Genomic DNA, 24,682 nt, shown 5'->3' on the forward strand with positions numbered 1-24,682 from the left:
GGAGTTCTGATTTTTTTATCCTTGCACACAACCTCACCACATGCCTCTCTGGCAGAATCAATCAATGTTTCCTTCAGAGTTTGCCACTGAATCTCCAAGGTTTGATTCCTGTTCTCAAACTCTTTCATTTTCTTTTCAATAATATTTCTGTATTTTAGTCTACAGTTCACATCTGAGAGCTGCTCAACTTTTATTCGCTTTAAGACTTTCTTACATGTTATTCTTTTCAATATGAAATTCAATTTTATCCTGCTCAAGACTAAATAGTGATCACTTCCAATTTCAAATCCTCTGTACACTCTGGTGTCCTGCACCAGGGAGAAAACATCACTATCAACAATAACATAGTCAATGAGACTTTTCTTATTCCTAGCCTCTTCTCTCCATGTGAATTTGTGCACATTTTTATGTTGGAACATGGTGTTAGTAATAACCAGTCCATGTCCTGAGCAGAAATCCAACAGATATTTGCCATTATTATTAGCTTTGCTCTTTTCTCCAAATTTTCCCAAATTATTTTTGTATGTCTGACAATCATTTCCTACTCTGCTATTTAGATCGCCAACAAGGACCAACTTTTCCTTTTTCATTGTGTCAGTTGCTTTTTCTAAAGCCTCAAAAAATTCCTCCACTTCTACCTTAGTGGGACCATAGGCACAAATAAGTCTCATTGTCCAGTTCCCCATTCTCATATTTGCCCACATTACTCTACTTGAGACTGACTGCCATTCAAGAAGATTAGCCTCGTATTTTGTGTTGAATACTATGGCTACTCCTTCTTTTCCTTGATTGTCATTGCCTGAATATAACATTTTGTATTTATTGCTCAGAAAGATCTCACCAGTTTTGGTCTTTTTTGTTTCAGTCACCCCTATTATGTCGATCTGGTACTTATCTAATTCCTCAGCTAGCTCCATTTCTTTGCCATTCAGGCTGCTTACATTGATAGTACCGATCTTTAACTCTGGTGATGTTGAGTTGGGGTTTGTTTTCAGATTTGTTCCAGTAGCTGACTTTTCGCTGTTCGCCCTGGTTCTCTGGCGAAAACAACGGGGGCCTTGTTTAACTGGGCGACGCCCCAGCCGGCATGAAATTTTGTCATGTTGTACCATCATTTTTTATTTTGGTTTAACCAATAAGAATACAATTTGGTCGGCTAAATCCCAAATTGCCAGCCCATCCTCGTTCGTTCAGTATCAAAGTAGATACCCAACAGGGTGCACCACGAGAAGGTGAGGATTGGACATTAGGTCAGAAGCCCTGGTCGGTTCTCCGCATTCCTTGAAAGGCTATGTGGAGGTCTCCTCTCAGTTATACAGCTTTGACCCTTAAGCACCCCTTAGCAAAATGTTTTGAAGGCTAATTTCTAAAAAAAAAAAAAAAAAAAAAAAAAAAAAAAAAAAAAAAAAAAAAAAAAAAAAACCTTAGAAATGGAGGAAAGAGTACTGTAAAAGGAAATCAAGATGATAAAGGTGACATGAAACTGAAGATAAAGCTATCCCAGATGTCTGGGGTAATTACTTGGAAAGATTGTTAAATGAACCAAGTAGTGACAGAATCATACTAGAAAACTTGAAATGTGGAAAGGCAGCTAGAGAAATTATATTCGAAATGAAATGCTTAAGTATGGAGGTATAAAAGTTTTACAGTGTCTACAATGCATAATTCAGAAGGCTTGGACAGCAGGTCAAATTCCCAATGACTGGAGTAGAGTTCTGATAGTACCCATCTATAAAAAAGGGAATAAAGCTGAATGTGAAAATTACAGTGGAATTTTTCTATTAAGTGTTCCAGGTAAGATTTATGCATGCATATTTGAAAAGAGATTGAGAAAGATTGTGGAAGAGAAACTTGAAGAATAAACTGCATTATGGCCAAATAGAGGTTGTCAAGATCAGATTTTTAGTTGAAGACAAACTGTTGAGAAATCATAGGAATATGACAAGGATCTCTACTATCTGGAAAAGGCTTATGACAAGTTGCCCAGAGAAAGCCTTTGAAAACATTACAATTGTATGGGATGAATGGAACATTATAAAGAGCAATAAATGTGACCAGCCAGAATTGAAGGAAATACAGGAAGAGGGTTTGATGTAAAATTAGGTGGTAAGACAAGGAACACATTATCTCCATTCTAATTTGCCATTTATGTGGATCACATTATGAAAGAAAATGACATTATGCCCCTATTATTAGAATTGGAGATGTCAAACTTAGCTCTCTGCTTTATGCAGATGATGTCGTACTCCTAAACACATCTAGTGCAAGTCTCTAGAATTCTCTAACTATAATAAACTGAATAACAGCTGTAACAAATTTGGCATGAAAATCAGCAATAAAAAGACCAAAATTATGAAAATAACGAAACACATAGAAAACTTCAGTTGCATTCTGAATAAAGATCCTATAGAACAAATAAAATATTTCAGCTATTTAGGTAGTTTTTAGTGAAGATGGCAGGTTAAATCTGGAAATAGACAACAGAATAGAAAACAATAGAAAACTAAAGCTGGTACAGTGGGTAGCCAGCTGAATAAATTTATATGGAATAAGAGACAAATTATCCAGAACACCAAACTAGCATTATACAAGACAGTGTTCAAACTAGTTTTAAGTTATGCATCTGAGAGTTGGTAAGAAAAGTACTTGATCAAAGACTAGAGACCACAGATATGAGCATTCTGAGAAAAATTAGGGAAGTGAGCTGATGGCATCAATGGTAGAATCATTAAAAATGAAGATATTAGAAATGTACTTGACAGTATTAGTATTCAAGAATGTGTCAAACAGAGTAATCTAATGTGGTAAGGCCACTTAAATAGAACGTGTGAGGTAAGGTTATGCCAAGATGGCAGGAAAGAGATGGATTTCCTGCAATCTAGGTGGATTAATTCAGTCAGTACTGCCTTAGAAGAACGAAATGTTAATTATGATAATATTGGAGTGCTTACAGTAGACTAATTTGAGGGAAAATTGTTGATAGGAGATTAATAATAATGTAAACGGAATCATGTAGTGATGTCATAGTAACCTGAACACCCCTTAGGGATATATATATCAGGAAATAGATGAATTTTAACGTGTGACATTAATTTAAGCTAGTGTAACATTTTGAAATTTGAAAATGAATTCTGTATTTTCATTTCATGATTTCACACTCTTCAAGATTGTTATTGCTTATTTCCATTTTTGTTTACATATACATTTTTCATGTTGTTTTGTGTTCTTTATATTTTGTTCTGCCTAATCCTTTAGGTTCTGTCATCAATATACCATTTCTTGCCATTTCCAATGTTCTGTTTCCTGTAATTTAATTTGTTAGTTCCCTCGATTTACTCTGTTCTTTCTGGCAATTTCCTTTGTTCAATTTTCTGAACTCTCATCTTTTCTTTCTTGTCACTTATTTTGTTCTATTTCCTGGGATTTCTTCTATTCTGTTTTTTTTTTCCCTGTTTTTCTTGCTTTGTTTCAAGGAAATGAAGAACGGTAATCCCTTGATTAATGTGACCCCAATTAGTGCGTCATTTTTTTTTCGATACCCAAATTCGATTAGTGCACCTATATACATCTTAAAAATAAATGTTACAGATTTTAAAAATTTTCTATCTATACATTTTTATGGCTAACTATTTTAAAAAATCACTCACTAGAATGAAATAATTTAGTTACCGATTTAAAACATTTTACAAAGTTATACTACACTACTTCCATGTACACTATGCTCCAAATTTTTACCGCCAATATTTGTGTTGTCTGCTATAGTACGCCTACAGATTCGAGACCCTTCAACACTTCTGCGCATGTCACAAAAAGGAGAATCCATTCCGATAATAGGGTAATCAATCCGTCTTCTGGGACGAGTTGTTTATTATTACACGTCGGAAAATTAACTTCTCTTTTATGATCATTGTAGTTTCTAAAGTGGTAACTATTTTGCTATCTTTTTTTTATTTTTATTTTAGCAAAACAAGTGTTCTCTGCCAGGTTGGCAGGAAAACGACCCAGAGGAAGACCAAGATATAGGTGGATCGATACGGTACAAAGTGCCTTAGACAATAGAAATATAAGATCTGATAATGTTGGAGTCTTGACAAGCAACAGATTGATTTGGAGGAAAATTGTAGATAAGAAGTTAGTAATGATGTAAATTTTTCATGTAGTACTGTCATATCCTGTACACCCCTTGAGGGTACATGGCAGGAATTTGACGATGATGATGATGAACTATTTTGTTCGTATAACAGTTGGGAAATTTTATCTATAAAGCACGCGATTTCGCATTTTGGCGACCAATTCCTGCCATGTACCCTCAAGGGGTGTACAGGATATTCCTCCATTTCTTTCTCCCCTTCAATGATAACGTCCAAGAGTTGATTAAATCTCATTCTGAAGAATTGAGCAATCCCGACCTGCTAAATTTAGATGCACAGAGGGAAGATCCCGAAGAATATGAAGAAAGTTTAACCACTGACAGTCAGCCAAAAGAGATTTCACAGAAACAATTTGAAAATATTTTTCGTACAATCAAAGTTTTTAAGCAGCAGTGCTTAGAGGCTGACCCTGATGGAGAGAGAGAGAAGCAGTAAAATTTGCAGAAGAGTAGAAGAGGCAATAAGGCCATACCGTCGGTTGTATGAAAAAAATACCTGCCAAACTACGTTAGCTCTATTCTTTGTTAAGAAGTAGAATAATAAATTTATATTCTGAATATGTTTTATTGTCTTTCAGCTTCATGGTTTTCCTTTAACTAGACCCTGAGACATACCCTAATTCTTTTATAAAAAAAATTAAGGGTCAAAAAAGAAATCTGAGGAACTTTCCCATGGGTTACTATATTTGATTAGTGCATTTTCGATTAATGTGCCTGTTTTAAAGAACGCATTAGGCGCACTAATCAAGGGATTGCTGTATGTGGGAGGGAGAGAGAGATCAACTATAGAACCTTGGACTATAATAAACCATTTCTCTAATCTCTATTCTATTTCATTTACAACAGAGGACCTGGAAGGGAAAACAAAGTATCCTTCAGATGGTATGGATCATATTTTTTTAGCTGAAATAACCAAGTATATAATGAATTCAAATATCAAGAGAAGTGTGTTGAAATAGTAGGCAAATGATATCAATCAAAGGGATGTTTGAGAACAGAGATTATATCATAGCTAACCAGAATAATAATAGATTGTAGGGATGTGAATCTATTTTGGATAAATGATTTTGCATGTCTGATGTGCACATCTAATAAATGGAATAGAAATATTAACTTATATGCAGGAAAGCCAACATAGTTCACAATGTATCTCAACTTTCATGTATTTCCAGGAGGCCATGTTAAGAAGTCCTCTCAAAACAAGTGTTAAGTTTCTTTACCATATTGCTCATTTTATAGTCACTTAATCAATTGCTTAATCTGAGTTTTGGTAGTTAATAGTTATGAGTGATCTCTTGATATGTAAACCTATTCTGTAGGCTATCATTCTTGCATAATCAGCTTCATCCATGATAACTATGGCTCTTTGCTTATCAGCTTTTAAAACATATATGGTTGTTCTGTTTTAGTGAAGTAGCACCTACTTTTACTAGTTAAAAAGTTGTATTTATTTTGTATTCTATCTCATTTAAATTACTTGTTCCACACTTATGTACTGTTAATTCTTAGTACAAAATATCTTTTGTACTAAGTAAACTCTCACTATAGCAAACATGATTTTAACAAACTACTGAAAAAGTAGACAAGTCCCATAAACATAATACTGTTATAAAGAAAATTAACTATAGCAAAGCATCCATTATAACAAACTATTCCAAAAGTCCTTACAAGTTTGATATAGTGAAAGTAAACTGCACTATTCTTGCATGTTCAAACTGTTTTAAATGCTGGTACATACAGTGTGTATGTGTAAACACACACACACATTTTGTGCACCACACTGTAGAATAACTGAATTAATTCTCCTTGGTTCGACTATAGGTACTTTCATTTTAGCTGTCTCCCAGCTATTTAACAAGAGAAATTATTTAAAATAAGATCACTTTATTGTTTCATAATAGAAAGAGGGGGAAAAAATGCAGTTTTGATGTTTTATTCCTTAGCAAATTATCCTGTTCACATTATTGCAGAAATGATAACATAAATTTTCAGCAAAATAAAAAAAACTAATAAAAATCAAACTGTCAGTAAACTTCAATAATTTCAAATGGGATTAGCAATCACTAATATACATATGTTTTTAACAATAAGTTCAAAATCTATGTGATGTCCAAACCAGTATTACTTAAACTTACTGCTAATGTCTTTCCAGAACCAGTTTGTGCAATTCCTACTAAATCTCTTCCACTTAATGCAATTGGCCAGCCCTGTGCTTGAATTGGAGTTGGCTTCATATAGTTCTGGTGGCGTATACTATTCATTGCATAATCTATATTAAATAATCAAAATTTTATTTAGATTAATTATAATAAAAATTCTTATAACAGGATGTATGTAAGCCACACAGCTTACATCATATTATTTGTGAAGCATTGAAAATTCAATTTCTTTGGTTTGGATAGTTTCAAGATATAACAAATTGTGCAGAAGCTGATTATAATACTTGCCTATGATCACATTTGTAATAACACATGGACTAGTTGTGTTGGGGGGAGAAGTCTGACCACACCTCCTCGCGATCCCCCCCCTGGAGCTCTTGCCCAAATTTCTTATGGTCCGATTTCAAGGTGACTAACGTGGCAACGGCACCCATTTTCTAATGAAGAGTCATAAAAAGTTATCAACCAATGCTACTGCGCCCGGGGCTGCAGTCCGGGCTCCTGATGATAAATATGCTACGAGGACTTGTATTAACATTTTGCAACTCGATATCAACGGTAGTACTCAGAGAAAAATGGATGAACCTTAAATACATGCTTTATAAAAACAATATCCATATAGCTTGTCTACAAGAAACAAAACTAAATAAAAATCTGAACTTCAACATCAAAGGATACACAGTTCTTAGGAAGGATAGAGGAAAGAGCAGGTGGCAGGCTTGCTATCCTTTTGAAGACACCAGAAATCAAATTTAAAGAAATCACCCTAAATCAGTATTTAAATAATAATGGTTCGACGGAAGCTCAAGCTGTTGAAATACATCTACCAAACCATTCTATTTCAATCACAAATGTCTACCATCCTGATAATACAAATATTGATACAGACATCATTGAAAAGCGAAGTGAATCTCTAACTGATGCAACCATTATACTTGATGACCTAAATGCAAAAAGCCTAATGTGGGGTTCCCCAGATTTAGACCATAAAGGTCAACAATTGGAAGACCTCTTTACAGATTTGCAACTCACAACAATTAACAATGGACAGAGCACCTATCTCTCTAAAACTATGGGAACTGAATCTACTACTGACATCACAGCTATTAATTATAGTATTGCATCAAGTGCACAATGGAAAATTTTGGGAAATGCCATCAGTGACCACAGACCCATAATAACAACACTAAACTTCAAGATTGATCAAGAACAGCAAATCAAAAGGACATGGAACTTCAGAAAAGCCAACTGGACAAGGTTTACTCAAACCTTGGAGAGCCTCTGTCAAGATGAACCTGTCTCTGGAAACCTCAACAGAAAATTACAAATCCTTACTTCACACATCAGTAAAGCTGCCAAAGCAACAATACCAAGAGGCAAGCAGAAAAAACCTGGATACCATACTGGAAAGATCACAATATTGATTCAGTGATTACAGAAAGAGACAAATATCAATGAACAATTCAGAATTAATAAAACTAATGGATACAGGAAGAAATTAATGGACATAACACACAAAATAGAGCAGGAAATTTGGAAGTGCAAACAAGAGAAATGGGTGGAGCTTTGCAGTAACCTGGATCCAAGAAAAGACAGCCAACACTGGAACATTATTAGAATCCTAGACAACAATATCAAAAAAGAGAACCAACAGAAAACAAACTTCATTATAAATGCTGGGAAACAAGCTATTGCAGATCAAGAAATTGCAAACACACTGGCAAAAACCTATTCAAACAACTCCAAACTTCAGTATAACAGAGAGGACAAGACCCTCAATAAACTCACAAGTAAAATACTAAAACAAGCAAGAACATACCAATATAATGACATCTTCTCCGAAGAATTTACACTAAGTGAACTAAATTCATCAATCGAGAAAACTGCACCTAATAAATCTCCTAGTAATGATCTTATCTTTGGTCATATGGTCAAACACCTTGGCAAAAATGCCAAAGAATAACTTCTGGACATTCTCAATACCTCTTGGCAAACAGGCAAACTTCCAAAAGAATGGAAAAAATCAGTTATTGTACCCATCCTGAAACCTGACAGAAATGCTGCAGAATGTCAAAGTTATAGACCTATCGCATTAACTAGCATACTTTGTAAAATTACTGAAAGAATCATACACTCCAAGCTTATGCACTGGCTGACAAAAAATAAGAAAATCAACTACTACCAAACTGCCTATAGAACTCGTCATTCGACAACAGATCAATTATTCCACTTCTGCCAAACAATAATAGACTCATTTCAGGAAAAACCAACCAAAAAGACAACTGCCATATTCGTTGATATGACTGCTGCTTTCGATCGTGTTTGGATCAAAAAATTAATACAAACAATACATGATATTGGATTTAGAGGAAACGCTTTAATCTGGATTGCTGATTTCATTAGAGGAAGAAAGATCAAAGTCAGAATCAATGCAGCAATATCAAAAGAGCGGAGAACCTGGGCTGGTGTTCCCCAGGGCTCAGTACTCAGTCCCTTACTATTCCTTCTATATGTCAATAACATTCATCCCTACCTTACAGAAGACACAAAGTAACTTGCTATGCAGATAGTGAGGAAACGCTTTAATCTGGATTGCTGATTTCATTAGAGGAAGAAAGATCAAAGTCAGAATCAATGCAGCAATATCAAAAGAGCGGAGAACCTGGGCTGGTGTTCCCCAGGGCTCAGTACTCAGTCCCTTACTATTCCTTCTATATGTCAATAACATTCATCCCTACCTTACAGAAGACACAAAGTAACTTGCTATGCAGATAGTGCGCAATCTGGCACACTAGTGCTAAAATCAAAGAATCAGAGGAGATTCTAAACAAATCCATGATTAGAAAAATGGTCAGATGAACTTAAACTCAAAATCAACCCAGACAAAACAAAACTAAGCACCTTTAAGTACAGACAGGAAAAATAGACATTCCTACAATCCCAAAGTCATGATCAACAACAAGCTAATTGAAAAAGTCACAAATCCAAAATACCTTGGTATTACGCTTGATCAGGAATTACGTTTTGCACAACACATCTCTAACACTTCCAACAGAGCTCTAAAAAAATTAAATATACTGAAAAGGCTTTGTGGAACAAATTGGGATGCAAAGCCAAAAATCCTCAAAACTACTTATACTACACTAATAAGACCAATAATGGAATATGCAGCACCTATCTGGTCACCTTCGGCCTCATCGGTAAAGAAAAAATTAGACAAAATACAAGCAAAAGCATCCAAGATTATCATTGGTGCAGTCTCAACCACTAACAACATCAGAGCCCAACAGGAACGTGGGCTTGACCTGCTGGAGGACAGACGAAAATTTGCCACATTTTTAGTTGTTTATTTGTGCATAAGAGCCTGTGTAGCTCAGTGGATGTGGCGTTTGCACACCATCGCGCTAGGCCGCACGAAGGAAGTCTTGGTTTCGAGTCTAGTCGGCGACTAGAGGAAATTTTTCTAAGCCTTTTTTCGACCGGTTCCCGAGTTAGTCGATCTCTGGCACGGGCAAGCAGGTTTTTCCTCCCGGAAACTCGGGTTTTTCGTCCTGTAAACTCAAGAAAATTGACCGTAGAACCCACATTATTTCAGACATTAAAATATATTGTGTTAGGGTTAGAGACCACGAGATGGCGGCACATTTGAGCCGTCTCTCTTCACTGCGTACCGCTTAATTAGTGATAGCCTTGGGCCATCTGTCTCTGATTGGGTACCAGTGGAGATTGAACTGCCCACTCAGTCTCCAAAAGTTAGATAGGGCTAAATGGCCTCGCCTACTCCCGTATATACGGGAATAAAAAGGCGTTAGCTGATAGCTGATCTGATATATTATATATATATAATATATATAATATACATGTAGTACTGTCATATCCTGGACACCCCTTGAGGGTACATGGCAGGAATTTGATGATGATGATGATGAAAAAAATATGTTGATATACATAATCTTCATTGTCTTTAAGTGCTTGGTTTTCAGGGCAGATTGTTTGCAATATTTTAATACTACTTGCTGTAGTATTTACCTACAGCAAGTCAACTTACAGTCAATTTCTTCAGGTTTCCACACAAGTTTAAAATCCACATAACTAGAATCATGCTTAAATATGATGCATTTTTGACATATATACTGCTAGTTTCATTGGAAAATTAAAGTTACAATGGGTTCTGCTTATTGAACTGGTACATATTTGTTATGAATATGTAATACTCAGTGTACAATCCATACTATTGCACTATTTTTCCCCCCTCACTGTAAATCTGTTTGTAGTATACATCTTGAATTTTCTCTTGCATAAGAATAAGACTTATCAGCATTCAGTGCTGCATGTCGCCAATCCAAATTGTTGACCATTTTTACATTTCTTCTATTAATATGCCTTACATTGGCTGAACTTTTCATGTGCTGCATAATGAGAACTTTTTCTTAAGCATGTGTAATATCTACAAACTATGAACTTTTACCTTTTTCATATCTTTTACTAATTTCCACTTTTAGTCTCCATATTTATAACACACGTCTATCATTCTGAATACATTTATTCTAATCGCTTTATGTTTCTCAGACATATTTAAGGTGTATATTTTGTTTACAATAAGTACCTGATTATTATAAAGTAACACAAACAAAATAACTTGTGCTCAAGGCAGAAACAAACAAATTATCAGCTGCACATTAGCTTACTAAGAAAGTCATCTAAGATATTAAAATAGAGGATATAAAATGTTCAACGCCAAAGTTCTATATAAACAAAACATTACACACACACACACACACACACACACACACACATTGCTGGCCTGGTTGGCTGAGTGTGGTCAGCATGTTCGCTCTCCAGCCAAAAGGTTGTGGGTTCGAATCCTGCCATGGATGTTTATGATTGTCTGGAAAATACTAGTGGTGATGATGGGCAGTAGATGGTGTTGGTGTAGATGATGATAGTAATTGCAGTTAATTGTAGTTGGTGGATTGAGTGGTGGAGACAGAGTTGTAGAGTAGGTGCCCTCCCTCGATGAGTCTTTGGACTCCCTGGAGGTGTTACGTAATAATAATGATAATGATAATATATATATACAGGGTGTTCGGGATAAATTTGACATATTTATAATTAATTATATTTTTCCGTAAGTTACATGTATTAACACACACTTCTCTTCATTTAAAAGTTTGGACCCTTCTTCATTCATATACAAGATGTCAGAAAGGATGGATAGCTGGAACTCACCTGAATCATGGAAGAGAATAACTTGTATCATGATGATTCGTGCCCGCCATCAAAATAAGGATATTACGACTGCTGCCCAATGCTCCCTGAATACAGTAAAAACAATCAGGCATGAACTAGAGACTTGCAATGGTGACTACGAGGATGTAGCAAGAAGAAAGATCCCTAGCAGACGATCTGATTGCGTTCGTACAGCAGAATTCCTCGCAAATCTGCAGGAACAGGTGTTGAAGAACCCTGGCATTGGAATTCGGGCTTTGTTCGTGGAGTTGCTAACTGTAGTCAAGCCCTGGATAACAAGGGTAGCCAATGGTAGGCCGTATGTATGGCAGCAGGATTCGGCCCCTTGCCACACCTCTGGGAAAAGTCAAAAATGGTTGTCTGAAAATTTCTACGACTTCACCAGTCCAAATGTTTGGCCTCCAAACTCCCCAGACCTTAACCCCATGGATTATTTTGTATGGGGCGCAGTTGAAAAAGACACCAATCGCACTTCCAGTAATACAAAAGCCCAGTTAATGGATAAAATTAAAACAGTTTTTGCGGCCCTTCCCAGGGAGACTGTAGCATCAGCTTGTTCGAGGTTCCGAAGCAGAATTGAAGCTGTGATCGATGCTAATGGTGGTTATTTTGAGTAAATCTTGTTGATAGTATTGTAATTAACTCTGCCTGTAATGTTTTTTTGTCAATTCATTAAATTTAATAGATACAAAGAAGATTTTCTTTTTCCTTACGAAACTGTCAAATTTATCCCGAACACCCTGTATATGTATGCCGATGACCTAGCGATCTTACATCAATCCACCTCCTTTACCAACCTAGAATCAACCTTGAATTGAAAGTTGATTCTAGGACCTGAACACCCTGGAAGAGTACTTCAAGCAGTGGTACTTGAAGCCAAATTCAACGAAAACAATGCCTTCAGTATTTCACCTGTACAATGCAGAGGCGAATCATCAACTCAACCTTTCTTTCTGTGGAAAAATGGTGGAACACGAGACTCACCCAAAATACCCTGCAGTGAGCCTGGACAGAAGCCTAACCTATAAAAGGCACATTATCATCAACCTCTCCAATAAAATTAAAACCAGAAATAACATCATTTCAAGGCTTGCTGGAACAGCCTGGGGTTGTGGTGCAGAAGTCCTAAGGTTGTCTGCACTAGGCCCTCGCATTCTCTGCAGCAGAATATTGTGCCCCTGTCTGGGGAAAAAAGTACACACACTCTAACATTATAGACACTCAGCTAAACTCTACCATGCACACAATTAGTGGGACAGTGAGAAGCAGCCCTCTCTCCTGGCTGCCTGTTCTATCTAACATTGCTCCATCACACATATGGAAAAGACAAGCCTCGCTTAAGGAATTTAATAATGCAACGAGCAACCCACTCCTGCCCCTGCACCAGACTCTCATAAACCCACCTATCGTGCCCCTGTCTGGGGAAAAAAGTACACACACACTAACATTATAGACACCTAGCTAAACTCTACCATGCACACAATTAGTGGGACAGCAGAAATGCCTTAGAAGACAGAAATGTAAAAGCTGATAATGATTAGAGTTTTGACAGATAACAGACTAATTTGGAGGAAAATTGTTGGTAAGAAATTAGTAATGATGTAAGTTTTTCATGTAGTACTATCAAAATATCCTGTACACTCCTTGAGGGTACATGTCAGGAATTTGATAATTATAATGACATTTCCTCCTAGACATATTTGAATTATTCAAATTTACAGTACATGCTGGTTATTTTGCATGTAGAGGGAAGATATACAAACAACTAAATGGGACAGTTATGCCCCCCTTTTAGACAATGCATATAACACTTGATTTGAGTGCACTATATGTTGATGTGTTTGCTGTTTGGACACAGAAAGAAAAAAAACATTAGATACATTTTTAATGTGTTTAAATAACCAACTTCCCTAAAATCAAGTTCACAATGGAATAGGAGGCTAATGTGTGCCCTTCCTAGATACACTAGTCACATCTTCCTGATGGTTCATTATCTTTCTCTGTTTACAGAAAATCTGTACATACTGGGAGATGCACAAACCATTATACCATCATCCAACTCAACAATGCAGTAGCCTAAAAACACTAGCTTACAGACGACAGATATCTGTTCTGATGTAATGCTCTTAACACTGAAATCACTTGCATAGCATTTTTTCAGTCAATAACTATAATCACAATGTGTAGGTCTCTGTGAAGAAAGGACATATTAGAATCATTATTTTATGGTATTGAATCAGTTAAAAAGAAGCCAAAACAAAATAATGTTTTAATTTGACTAGTTTCATGAGAAAAAAAAAAGAAGTTTTACTTCATCAGAAAATAGCACTAATAAATTAAAAAAAAAAAAAATTACAAGCAAGTAATAACAGCAACATTTCTAGTGAAGAATATTTAAAAAGGATTAAACAATGGAAAGCATGCATTTGCTGTTATGCTGGCTGCCAGTAGATACAAGTGTCGTAATGGATTAAGGAGGACCAGATTTGATATAATAAATTTAGTTTAATCCTTTATCCAAGTGTGAGCAAACAAAGTTTGCGCCTGAAAGTATCTTCAGGACCGGGATAAGGTGGTACAACACCAGGGCACTCCTTGCAAAGGTGGAGCAAGCTACCAACACTCCTATCTCAGTATCTCCCATAATGCAAAACACATCTCCTTGCAGATATGTCTAATGTTATGCATTAAGGGAAGGGCCACAACCCAGACTAGTTTCGACCTTTATTGAGGTCTCTTCAGTGGGAGCCAGGCCCAAGTGGAGATACCTATAGGTAGAGTCGACCTGCTACTGCTTCTGCCTGGTATCTCCACTTGGGCCTGGCTAAACTAAATTTATTATACTCTAACCAAGTGAAAAATAAACTTTCAACATCTTTCTCTAAATCCAGAGTAACTCATTAAAAAAGGGTGGCACACCATTTGGCAACTCCTATAGGTAGAGATGACCTGCTAATGCTTCTGCCTGGTATGTGTTGGTAGCTTGCTCCACCTTTGCAAGGAGTGCCCTGGTGTTGTGCCACCGTACCCCAGTCCTGAAGACACTTTCAGGTGCAAACTTTGTTTGCTCACACTTGGATAAAGGATTAAACTAAATTTATTATACTCTAACCAAGTGAAAAATAAACTTTCAAGACCAGATTTGATGTAAAATCATCCCTTGTTTTTGTTACACTGTGGATGATACTTTATTATCAGCTGATTCTTTGAATGCTCTTGAGTAAAAGCAGTAATCAATGTGGAGCATTTCAGTTTGTATCAATCACATTTCATCTGTGATTGATGGTATATATATGGGAGAATCACGGCTCCTTTATATTCTTAGTTTTTTTGTTCTTTTGTTTGTTTGTTTTGGAGGTTGAGTTAGAATTTTTTTTTTTTTTACTAATGTTCTGTTGTAGCCATTTTTTGGAAGGAAAGTATTAAGATAGCATAGCTCTTGGTTAAACAGCCAAAATAGCCCTCCAGTATCAAGGAACACAACCCAAAATTTGGCAAAGATATGTTAATGATATTTTTATCATCTGGTCCGGTTCTACTACTCAATTAGAAGATTTCGTTACCTTCCTGAACAACATTCATCCTCAAATCAAATTCAAAGTTGAATTACAAAGAAATAGGTCTTTACTGTTCTTGGATACATTAGTTGAGATATCAGACCAAAACACACTCAACTTCTCAGTCTACAGGAAATCAACTAACACAGAACATTATCTACATGCAACTTCTCATCACCACCCAGCACAAAATATAGGTATCATCAGTTTTCCTTATGCAATACAGCCTACAGAATTTCCATGAATATTGTAAAAGAAATGAAGGCTACAGTACCTTAATTCTGTCCTTCCAAAAAATGGTTACAACAGAACATTAGTCAAAAAAATTGTATTTCAACTTCCAATACAAACAGAACAAATAAACCAGGGATATAAAGAAGTGATTCTGTCATATATATATATATATATATATATATATATATATATATATATATACACACACACAATCAATCAGAGATAATATAGCAAGATTGCTTCGCCAAAAAATTTTAAAGTAGCTTTCTTCTCGATTAAAATCTCCAGTCATCTGAAACCTCCTAAACCACATCTGTCACTTAAAAATCCAGGTGTCCAGAAGAACAGTTGCAGATGTAGGCTACACTATCATACATAGGACAAACTGGCAGATTTTGTACTGGCTTAAACCAGAAACAAATATGATGAAATTTCATGTTAGCTGGGGTATCACCCAGTTAAACAAGGCTTTTGCTCTTTTTGTCAGGGAACCTGGGTGAATGCTGATCAGAAAACATGAAGGACATTGAGAATGGAAGAAAGCACAAATCAGAGATAGCAGCACATATAACAGACACAAAACATTTAGTAGGATGGCAACAAATTGAAATACTCCACATTGATTACTGCTTTTACTCAAGAGCATTCAAAGAATCAGCTGAAATGATTAAAGTATCCTGCACAGTGTAACAAAAACAAGGAATAATTTCACATCATATCTGGTCCTCCTTAATCCATCACAACACACTTGTATCTACTAGCATTATACAGCAACCCATGAACTAGCAGCCAGCGTAACAGCGAATGCACTTTCCACTGTTTAAACATTTTCAAATATTCTTCACTAGAAATGTTAACTGTTATTACTTTGCTCGTAGTTTTTTTAATTTAATCGTGATTTTCTGATTAAGTGAAGCAAAGTTTTTTTCACGAAATTAGTCGAATTAAAACAATTTCTTTTTGACTTTGTGAGTGATTTAATATCAGAAAACAGTGATTCTAACAAAGACTATAATCCCCAAAAAATAAACAAAATACTAAATGCTTCCCAGAAATCCTCTTCATCACCCAACAAACAAGACTACAGCAAAATTGTTATTCCATACATTCAGAGCACATGTGAAAAATATCTAGTGCTTAATGAATATCAGCTCCTCACCACATTTAAACCATATATCAAATTGACAACTCTCATCCATTCACCTAAGGACAAATTCTCTCCGTTATCACATCCAGGAGTGTATGAAGTGACTTGTGTAGGTTCTTGTGACCTGGCTAACTATGGACAGACAAGAAAAACTGCTGACATCCACCTTGGAAAACATAAAAAATACATCATCATCATGCATATCAAGGATTTGCATGATGATGCAAATTCTTTGATATGCCTTAGAAGTCATCGTTGAATCGTTTAAGAGGATATCCTGGTTTTCTTTTTCCTAATGGCTTGTATTTTAAGGCATAAAAAATGCATTTGGCACTATTGTTATGGCAGTCGGAACTAGCAGACCATTCCTTGGACATCCCTTCGCCAAGGACCAAATGGAAGTGCTACACAGAAGTCATTATAAGTCAAAGAGATTGTTTTTGGAATCAGCAGCAGCTTTAAAGCATTCCCCAAACCTCAAAATGTATGATGGTATCAATTTACTAAAAATATGGGAGACAGTCATTTTAAGATCAAATTAATACTTGTTTTTTCTCTCTCTCTCTTTATCCAGCAATATATATAGTACCAATTAGGACTTTAGTTCCTTGTGTTGTCCATTACAACTTTTTAAACTGGTTCCACTGTTAACTAATTCTTTGCTGTTCATGTATTGTGACAAACTGTTTTTGTGCTCTGAAAATGCTGGATATGATACCAGTGAAATATCAGCAAATAAGTTAAATAAATATTAATTATTTTCTAATTTTTTTTTGCTGTGAATTAAAATCATTAAATCAATTAACATTGTTGTATTTAACATCTTGGTCTTCTAATACATTTTTGATTGAATCAATCTGCTTAGACCTCAGTCTTCCTCTGGTTCTTTTCCCTATCATCTTGATGTCAGAACACATTAAGGATGTTGAGAATGAAATAAAGCACAAATCAGGCCTGGCAGCACATACAAAACAAAACATTTAGTAGAATGGTAATGTTTTGCTAACTATTCCTCATCCATTCTGTTTAATCTTGCTCATTCGGTCTTGAATGCTAGTAATGTTAAGTTTCTTTGTGATATTCTTATTTTTAATATGGTTCTACCCTTGATGCCATCTGATCAGGCCCCTAATGAACTCTCATATCTGTGGTTTCAAATCTTCGATCAAGTGCTTTATTTCTAACCCAACTCTCAGATCTATGACTTAAAATTGGTTTGAACACTGTCTTGTATACTACTAGTTTGTGTATTGGCTAATTTCTCTTCGATTTCATATAAATATATTCAACTGGCTCCCAGTCAAATAAACTTTGATATTATGTTATCTATTTCTATATTTGATTTGTTATCTTTACTACAAAGTATATTTGCTGTGTATTCTTAACAAGAACTTATATTTGCTTTATGGGATACTAAGGCAATTGATTACTTGAAATTATAATAATGGAATTAACTCACATAAAATAAAGTACCTGAGGTAAATAAGGCCCAGTCTCTAATAAGGCCCATTTAAAAAAAAATCACATTTACGGTAAGTTGTGCCGGTTTGGTTTCTTACACACACACACACAGAGAGGACGCAATACAATGGCAAATCAGTGGTGCCATATTGTCTAGCGACTGTATTGTGTCAGTTTAACCTAGACCTTTCTGGGAGGTGGTTGCATCTTCCTGTTTAATAATATTATGCTGCAAAAGTTCGTAAGTTTTAATTAAAAATATTGTTCTTTTCGCATTGTTTTTATATTTAAATTATTCTTTCAACATTCAGTTTTATGATAAAAAATGTTTTAACTGATTTGAATTCATATTTTATGTGAAAATAGATGTGATCTAATCTAGTTCATGGCAGTAATAAAGCCCAGTAAATTTGTTGATGGGCCTTATTAAACTGCTATAATTTATGATTTTATTTTTTGGTGATTGCTTATAATAGTTACTTATTTTATTGCTAAAGGTCTCTGAAAATATCAGAAGTTAAGAAGAAATGGGGTCTTTGGACTGATGAAAGACTAGAAGCAGCTATGAAAGCTGTGCAAAGAGGACAACTATCACAACATGCAGCATCAGAACGCTATGGAGTACCTAGAAGAACATTGAGGAACCATTTAAAGACAGAGAAGACGACGAAAAGATTAGGTAAAAATACTGTGCTAACAAAAGAACAAGAGAAGAACTTGGTAGAAAGAATAGTAAAGTTTGCTTCAATTGGTGTCCCTTTAACTCCAAAAGCTATACGCAAGCAAACTTTTATATTTTGCAAACAAAATGAAATTAGGAATAATTTCAATAAAGAAAGTGGCCTCACAAGAAAAGATTGGTTGAAGTTATTTTTAAAGAGAAACCCATCAATTTCTAAACGTAAAGCTCAATTTTTGAATCTTGCTCAAGCTGTCCTAATCCTCCATCTTGTGATTCAGATAACTCTGGTGATGATGAAATTCCATTGGCAAATCTAAAAACAAAGAACTCTTTGAAGTCATTGTTTCAGGAGTTAATGCCAACGCCAAATTATGCAGTTGTAAAGGCAACACCACGAAGAAAAGCGTTAAATTATAAGGGCCAGAGAGTGACCAAAGATCTTTTTAAAGGAAAGGATAGTAAGAAAGAGAAGGCTGCCACTAAAAAACAAGAAGAACCAAAAAAAAATAAAAATAAAAGAACAAACAGAGTGTCAAAAGAGGGGTGGTATTGCCATGGATGTAGAGAAGAAAAGGTTGCTGATATGAGGCAATGCACATAGTGTCTTAAATGGTACATGAAGAGTGTGTTGGTCTCACCAAAGAAGAAGAATGTGGCGTATTTGTATGCCCTTGCGACTGTTTTTAAGCTAATAATTATGATTAAAATTAATAATAATTAAAAATAATTGTTATATTATTTTTTAAATATTTAATTTTGTTCAACGGCTTTATTAAACTACTATGGTTTAATAAGGCCCACACAAGATGTTTTTTAAAGACTTGGTTAAAATATAAATTACTGAAAGAATTGTTCTCATTTGTGTTTTTTTTTTTAATTAATGATAATACAAACTTTAATATGAACACTGTTGTTTCAATTAATCTAAACAGTTGTCTAACTTATTTAAATTTTAAATGATGGGCCTTATTTGCCTCAGGTACCGTATATTTATTAGTATTTTTTTTTTTAATAAATTTTTTTAAAAATTATTTATTAGTAGAATTTTCACCTGAGTATCACAGGCATCTTCAGTACATGTAAAAAAGGCTAATTAAACAATAACTGAAAATTATAAAGGGTGCCACCTAAGTAGCTCATGTAAGATAACTAAAAAAGGTCATTAAGTTTCCTAATTTATTTAAAAAAACAAAAACACACACACACACACAATTAAAAAGTTATGAAAGATTAGCTGATTTAAATACTACTACTATCTCCCATAAAGGGGATAGATGTAGACCATCTGATCTGTTTAAGTTGGGAGAGTGAAGTAAAGTTTCACGTTTCTTTATAAAGCCATTCCATGAGGAACCGACTTTTGTGAAGGACTCTTGTCTTGTTCCAATGAACTCTATGTCTAGTGTTGATGGCATGTTCTGCAAGTCCAGACTGTTCAGGTTCAAGGTATTGAGAATATACGACTTCTGTTCTTCTATCCGAATAAAAGCAGAACTATTTAATACACTATTCCATACCTTGAACCTGAATAGTCTGGACTTGCAGAACATGCCATCAACACTAGACATAGAGTTCACTGGAACAAGACAAGAGTCCTTCACAAAGGTCGGTTCCCTCATTGAATGGCTTTATAAAGAAATATGTAAAACTTTACTTCACTCTCCCAACTTAAACAGATCCGATGGCCTACATCTATCCCCTTTATGGGAGATAGTAGTGGTATTTAAATCTTTCCTAACTTTTTAATTGTAAGTAAACCCTCGATTTAACGGACAAAATTTTCGGTCCGTATGTCACATGTGAAATTTAACACCCTGTTAATTTTAAAATGCTTTTAACCAAGATTTGCTTATAATTAAATTAACAGGCTATTTTTTTTTTATCAATTTCCTGTTATTTTAAACAAATTTTAGTGAATAGGCCATCATGTTGGAAAAACACTGTAGTAATTTAAATGAGTCACTGCTCATAAAACATGTTCGGCGAATGATTAGGACTTGATCACATCAATCGCATTGTAATTGGTTCTTTTGTAGTGTGCCGTGACTTTTGTGGCAATTTTATTACACACATTTTCGTAATTTTAGGGAGTTAATTATAAAAAAACAGCAGAATTCAAAACTTCAAAAAAAACTTGATCGTTTTTTCAAAGCAGGATTACCTAAACAATTAAGTGGTTTTGCTTAAAACATTAAGACAATTAAGTGGTTTTGCTTAAAAGAAGAGAGTGTGAGGAATCATTTTAGGGAGAGAGTGTTAGAGAGGATTTCGGATGGACTGGAAAGTGTACAAGATTGGTGGAAACATAATTCAAAAGTAATCCTGAGCTGTGCAATCGAGGTGCTTGGTGAGACATCTGGAAAGATTAGAGAGCAGAAGGAGGGTTGGTGGTGGAATAATGATGTACAAGTGGCAGTGACAGCTAAGAGGAAGGCAAAGCAGAAGTGGGATGAGTCAAGAGTGGAAGAGGACAGAGAGGTGTACAAAGAGAGAAAGCAAGAAGCCAAGAGAGTTGTGGCACAGGCGAAGGCCATGGCATATCAAGATCTGTATGATCAATTACAAACAAAGGAAGGACAGAGAAAAATTTACCAACTAGCGAAATGTAGAAATAAAGCAGCTAAGGACATCTTACATGTGAGGCAGATCAAAGATGCTGAAGGAAGAGTATTATGGAGGGATGTGGACATAAGAAACAGATGGAAAATATACTTTGAGGGACTTCTGAATGAGGAAAATGCAAGGACTCACAGAGGAGATGGGCAGCCTTCTGAGGGGATGGTGCAGAACATCAGTAGAATGGAAGTGACGGAGGCCATGAAGAGGATGAGGAATGGAAAAGCGGTGGGCCCCGACAGAATTCCAGTGGAGGCATGGAAGGCACTGGGGGAAGAGGGAATTGACCTGCTGTGGGACCTGTTCATGAAAGTTTGCCAACAGGAAAATATACCCGAGGAATGGAGGGAGAGTACTCTTGTTCCCATCTACAAGGGTAAAGGGGATGCACAAGACTGTAAAAATTACAGAGGAATAAAGTTGATGTCCCACACAATGAAGATCCTAGAAAGGGTTCTTGATGGTAGATTGAGGGAGGAGGTGGAGATTGCAAAGGAACAATTTGGCTTCATGCCTGGAAGATCAACAACAGATGCTATCTTTGGGTTACGACAGATGATGGAAAAATATCGAGAGAAACAAAGGGAGCTACATCTGGTATTTATTGATCTGGAGAAAGCATACGATAGAGTGCCAAGGCAAGAAGTCTGGAGGTGTCTAAGGGAGAAGAAGGTGGCGGAGAAATATGTCAGGTTGGTGCAGGAAATGTACAGAAATGTGAAGACAAGTGTTCGGACCTGTTTGGGACAGACAGAAAGTTTTCAAGTAACAGTTGGCTTGCATCAAGGGTCAGCATTAAGTCCGTTTCTGTTTAATATTGTGATGGAGGTGGTAACAGAGGAGGTGAGAGAAGATGCACCTTGGACAATGTTGTATGCAGATGACATCTTGCTGTGTGTAGATTCAAGAGAAGAAGCGGAAACTAAACTGGAAAGACGGAGAAAAGTACTGGAAGAGAGAGGTATGAGACTGAGCAGAAGTAAGACAGAGTATATGTGTTGCGCAGTGGGCGGTGGCCAGGAGACAGACCTGGAGCTGGAAGGAAATGTCATCAGGAAGGTGAGAGACTTTAGATACTTAGGTTCGACAGTGGAAGAAGATGGAGGAGGTGAGAAGGAAGTGGGATGCAGGATACAAGCAGGTTGGAGGAACTGGAGGGAGATGGCTGGAGTGTTATGTGATAAGAGGGTGCCGATCAATCTGAAAGGCAAAATTTATAGGACAGTAGTGAGACCAGCTATGACATATGCTATAGAAACTGTGGCCCTGAGGAAAAATAACATTAGCAGGATGGAAGTAGCAGAGATGAGAATGTTTAGGTGGATGTGCGGTGTGAACAGAAAGGATCATCTGAGAAATGACTATGTCAGGGGAACAGTGAAAGTTACGAACTTAGGAGCGAAAATACAGGAGGCAAGGTTGAGATGGTTTGGTCATGTGATGAGGAGAGAGGACGAATATGTGGGAAGAAGGGTCATGCAGATGGATGTGCAAGGAAGGCGGAAGCATGGGCGGCCAAAGAAGAGATGGAGGGAGCTGGTAGAAGAGGACTTGAAGATGAAGAACTTGGATGTGGTGACAGCCCAAGACAGGAAGGTGTGGAGGAGACTCATAAAAAACAGTGACCCCACTTAAGTGGGAGAAGCTGCAGAAGAAGAAGATTACCTAAACCAAGCACCTCAACATTGAACATTAACTTATCTAAAAGTGTGTGTAAAACATTTTTTTGTTATTATAGTGCTAATATTGATAAAATTGCAGTATAATGTTAGATATTTTTATTTTAAAAAATTTGCAATTTAATGGACACCCTTTAGCCCCTATTAGTTCATTAAATTGTGAGTTTACTGTATATACATATATATCTATATATGTGTTTTTTTTTTTTTTTTTTTTTTAAATAAGTTAGAAAAATTAATGACCTTTTTTTAGTTATCTTACATGAGCTACTTAGGAGGCGTCCTTTGGAATTTTCAGTTATTGTTTAATTAGCCTTTTTACATGTATTGAAGATGTCTATGATACTCAGGCAAAAATTCTACTAATAAATAATATTTTACATGAGTTAATTCCGTTATTATAATTTCAAATAATATGTCAACTCACGGTATTACCTTACATATAAGGTAATACCGTGAAACATATAAGGCAATTGATGTGAGGTAAACAGCCTCTATATACAAGTAGCCTAATCATGAATTTACTTCATGACTACTGCTTATGCTTGAGTATAGTATTAAAAAGAATATCATTTCTGATCAGGAATAATATACACTGTGAACAAGCAGAAACACTTTACACAACTGTCATCGAGACTACTTAATAAGGTGACATACCTCTTTTTCTATTTGGATATAGAAAATATGACTTCTGCATTGATTTAATCTGGTGATGAGACCTCAATAAAGGTAATAACCAATCTGAGTAGTGATCTTTCCAATAATGTTTTTGCATTATGGGATAGGCATCAGACATCTGTTTTACTAACCATTCCTCATCCATTCTGTTTAGCCCTGTTTATATAGTCTTAAATGAAAGCAATATCGAGTTTCATTAAGATAACTGACATGAATTCTAAACTCCTACATACAAGTACACTATTCATGCAGTTACTTTGTTTATTGCTTACACTTTGGTTTGGAATTATAACAACAATATAATTTCTTATACACATTTTTATAACAAAAGTAATACTTGTGAACTTCATAAACTGATATGCTAGGTTTATGAAGTGTATGAAAGATATATAGTGAGGAATGCAAATTGTGGAGAATAGGGGACAGGAAAAAAATAGCGTAAGCAAAAATTACAAGTTAGACAAGTGTTGGGGAAACCTTTTGCGGAGCAGGAGGATGGAAGATGAAAATCAAGAGGCATGGAAACTGTAAAAAGCTGTTTTATGATGTGTGTAGTCGATTTTGCTACATAGAAAATAGTGGACAATTAGAATATGGCTAGAAAGTGTGCTGAGTGCATAGTTAATGAAATGATGCAATTTGAGATGTTTTGAGATCTCCTCACAATGAATCCTTTGCTTCTATGAGGTATGATACTACTAATAATATAAACATATTACCTGGAAAACCACCTTCATAAAATTCTGTGATAGGGTTAGGAATACCTCTTCCTCTAACAGTAATATCATGGGCTTTTCTGTAAGCTTCAACATCATGCTGGAAAATAAGGAAAAGCCTTTCAATCAAATAAATTTCACTATTTGTTTTTTTAATTTTTCAATATTTTGATATTTACATATTAATATGGTAATTAAAATCAGAAATGGAAGGAAATACATGGGGCAAAAAAAATAATAATAAAAAAATCTAACTAGGATTTAAATAGAACTAGGATTTTTAAGAAGAATTTAAAAATTGAACTTGTTTCATTCCAGCATATCATCTTTTTTACAAGTATACCAAAACCTAA

At 35.6% G+C, this 24,682-nt stretch overlaps 1 protein-coding gene across 2 annotated transcripts in view; it reads right to left on the reverse strand.

Annotated features, from left to right (window-relative positions):
- Positions 1 to 24,682, reverse strand: part of LOC150105223 (uncharacterized) — a 281,122-nt gene that overhangs the window by 199,328 nt on the left and 57,112 nt on the right. For both annotated transcript variants that reach the window (XM_090395542.1, XM_090395543.1), the window contains exons 3-4: positions 24,333 to 24,429; positions 6,286 to 6,419 (exon numbers count right to left, since the gene is read on the reverse strand). In XM_090395542.1, coding sequence (XP_090251668.1) covers positions 6,286 to 6,419; positions 24,333 to 24,429 — 231 coding nt within the window. The remainder of the gene's footprint in view (positions 1 to 6,285; positions 6,420 to 24,332; positions 24,430 to 24,682) is intronic.

Source organism: Typopeltis vanoorti, chromosome 7 (assembly GCF_054136105.1).
Source record: "Typopeltis vanoorti isolate ZY-2024b chromosome 7, IOZ_Tvanoo_1.0, whole genome shotgun sequence".
In the NCBI taxonomy this organism is placed as follows: Eukaryota; Metazoa; Arthropoda; class Arachnida; order Uropygi; family Thelyphonidae; genus Typopeltis; species Typopeltis vanoorti.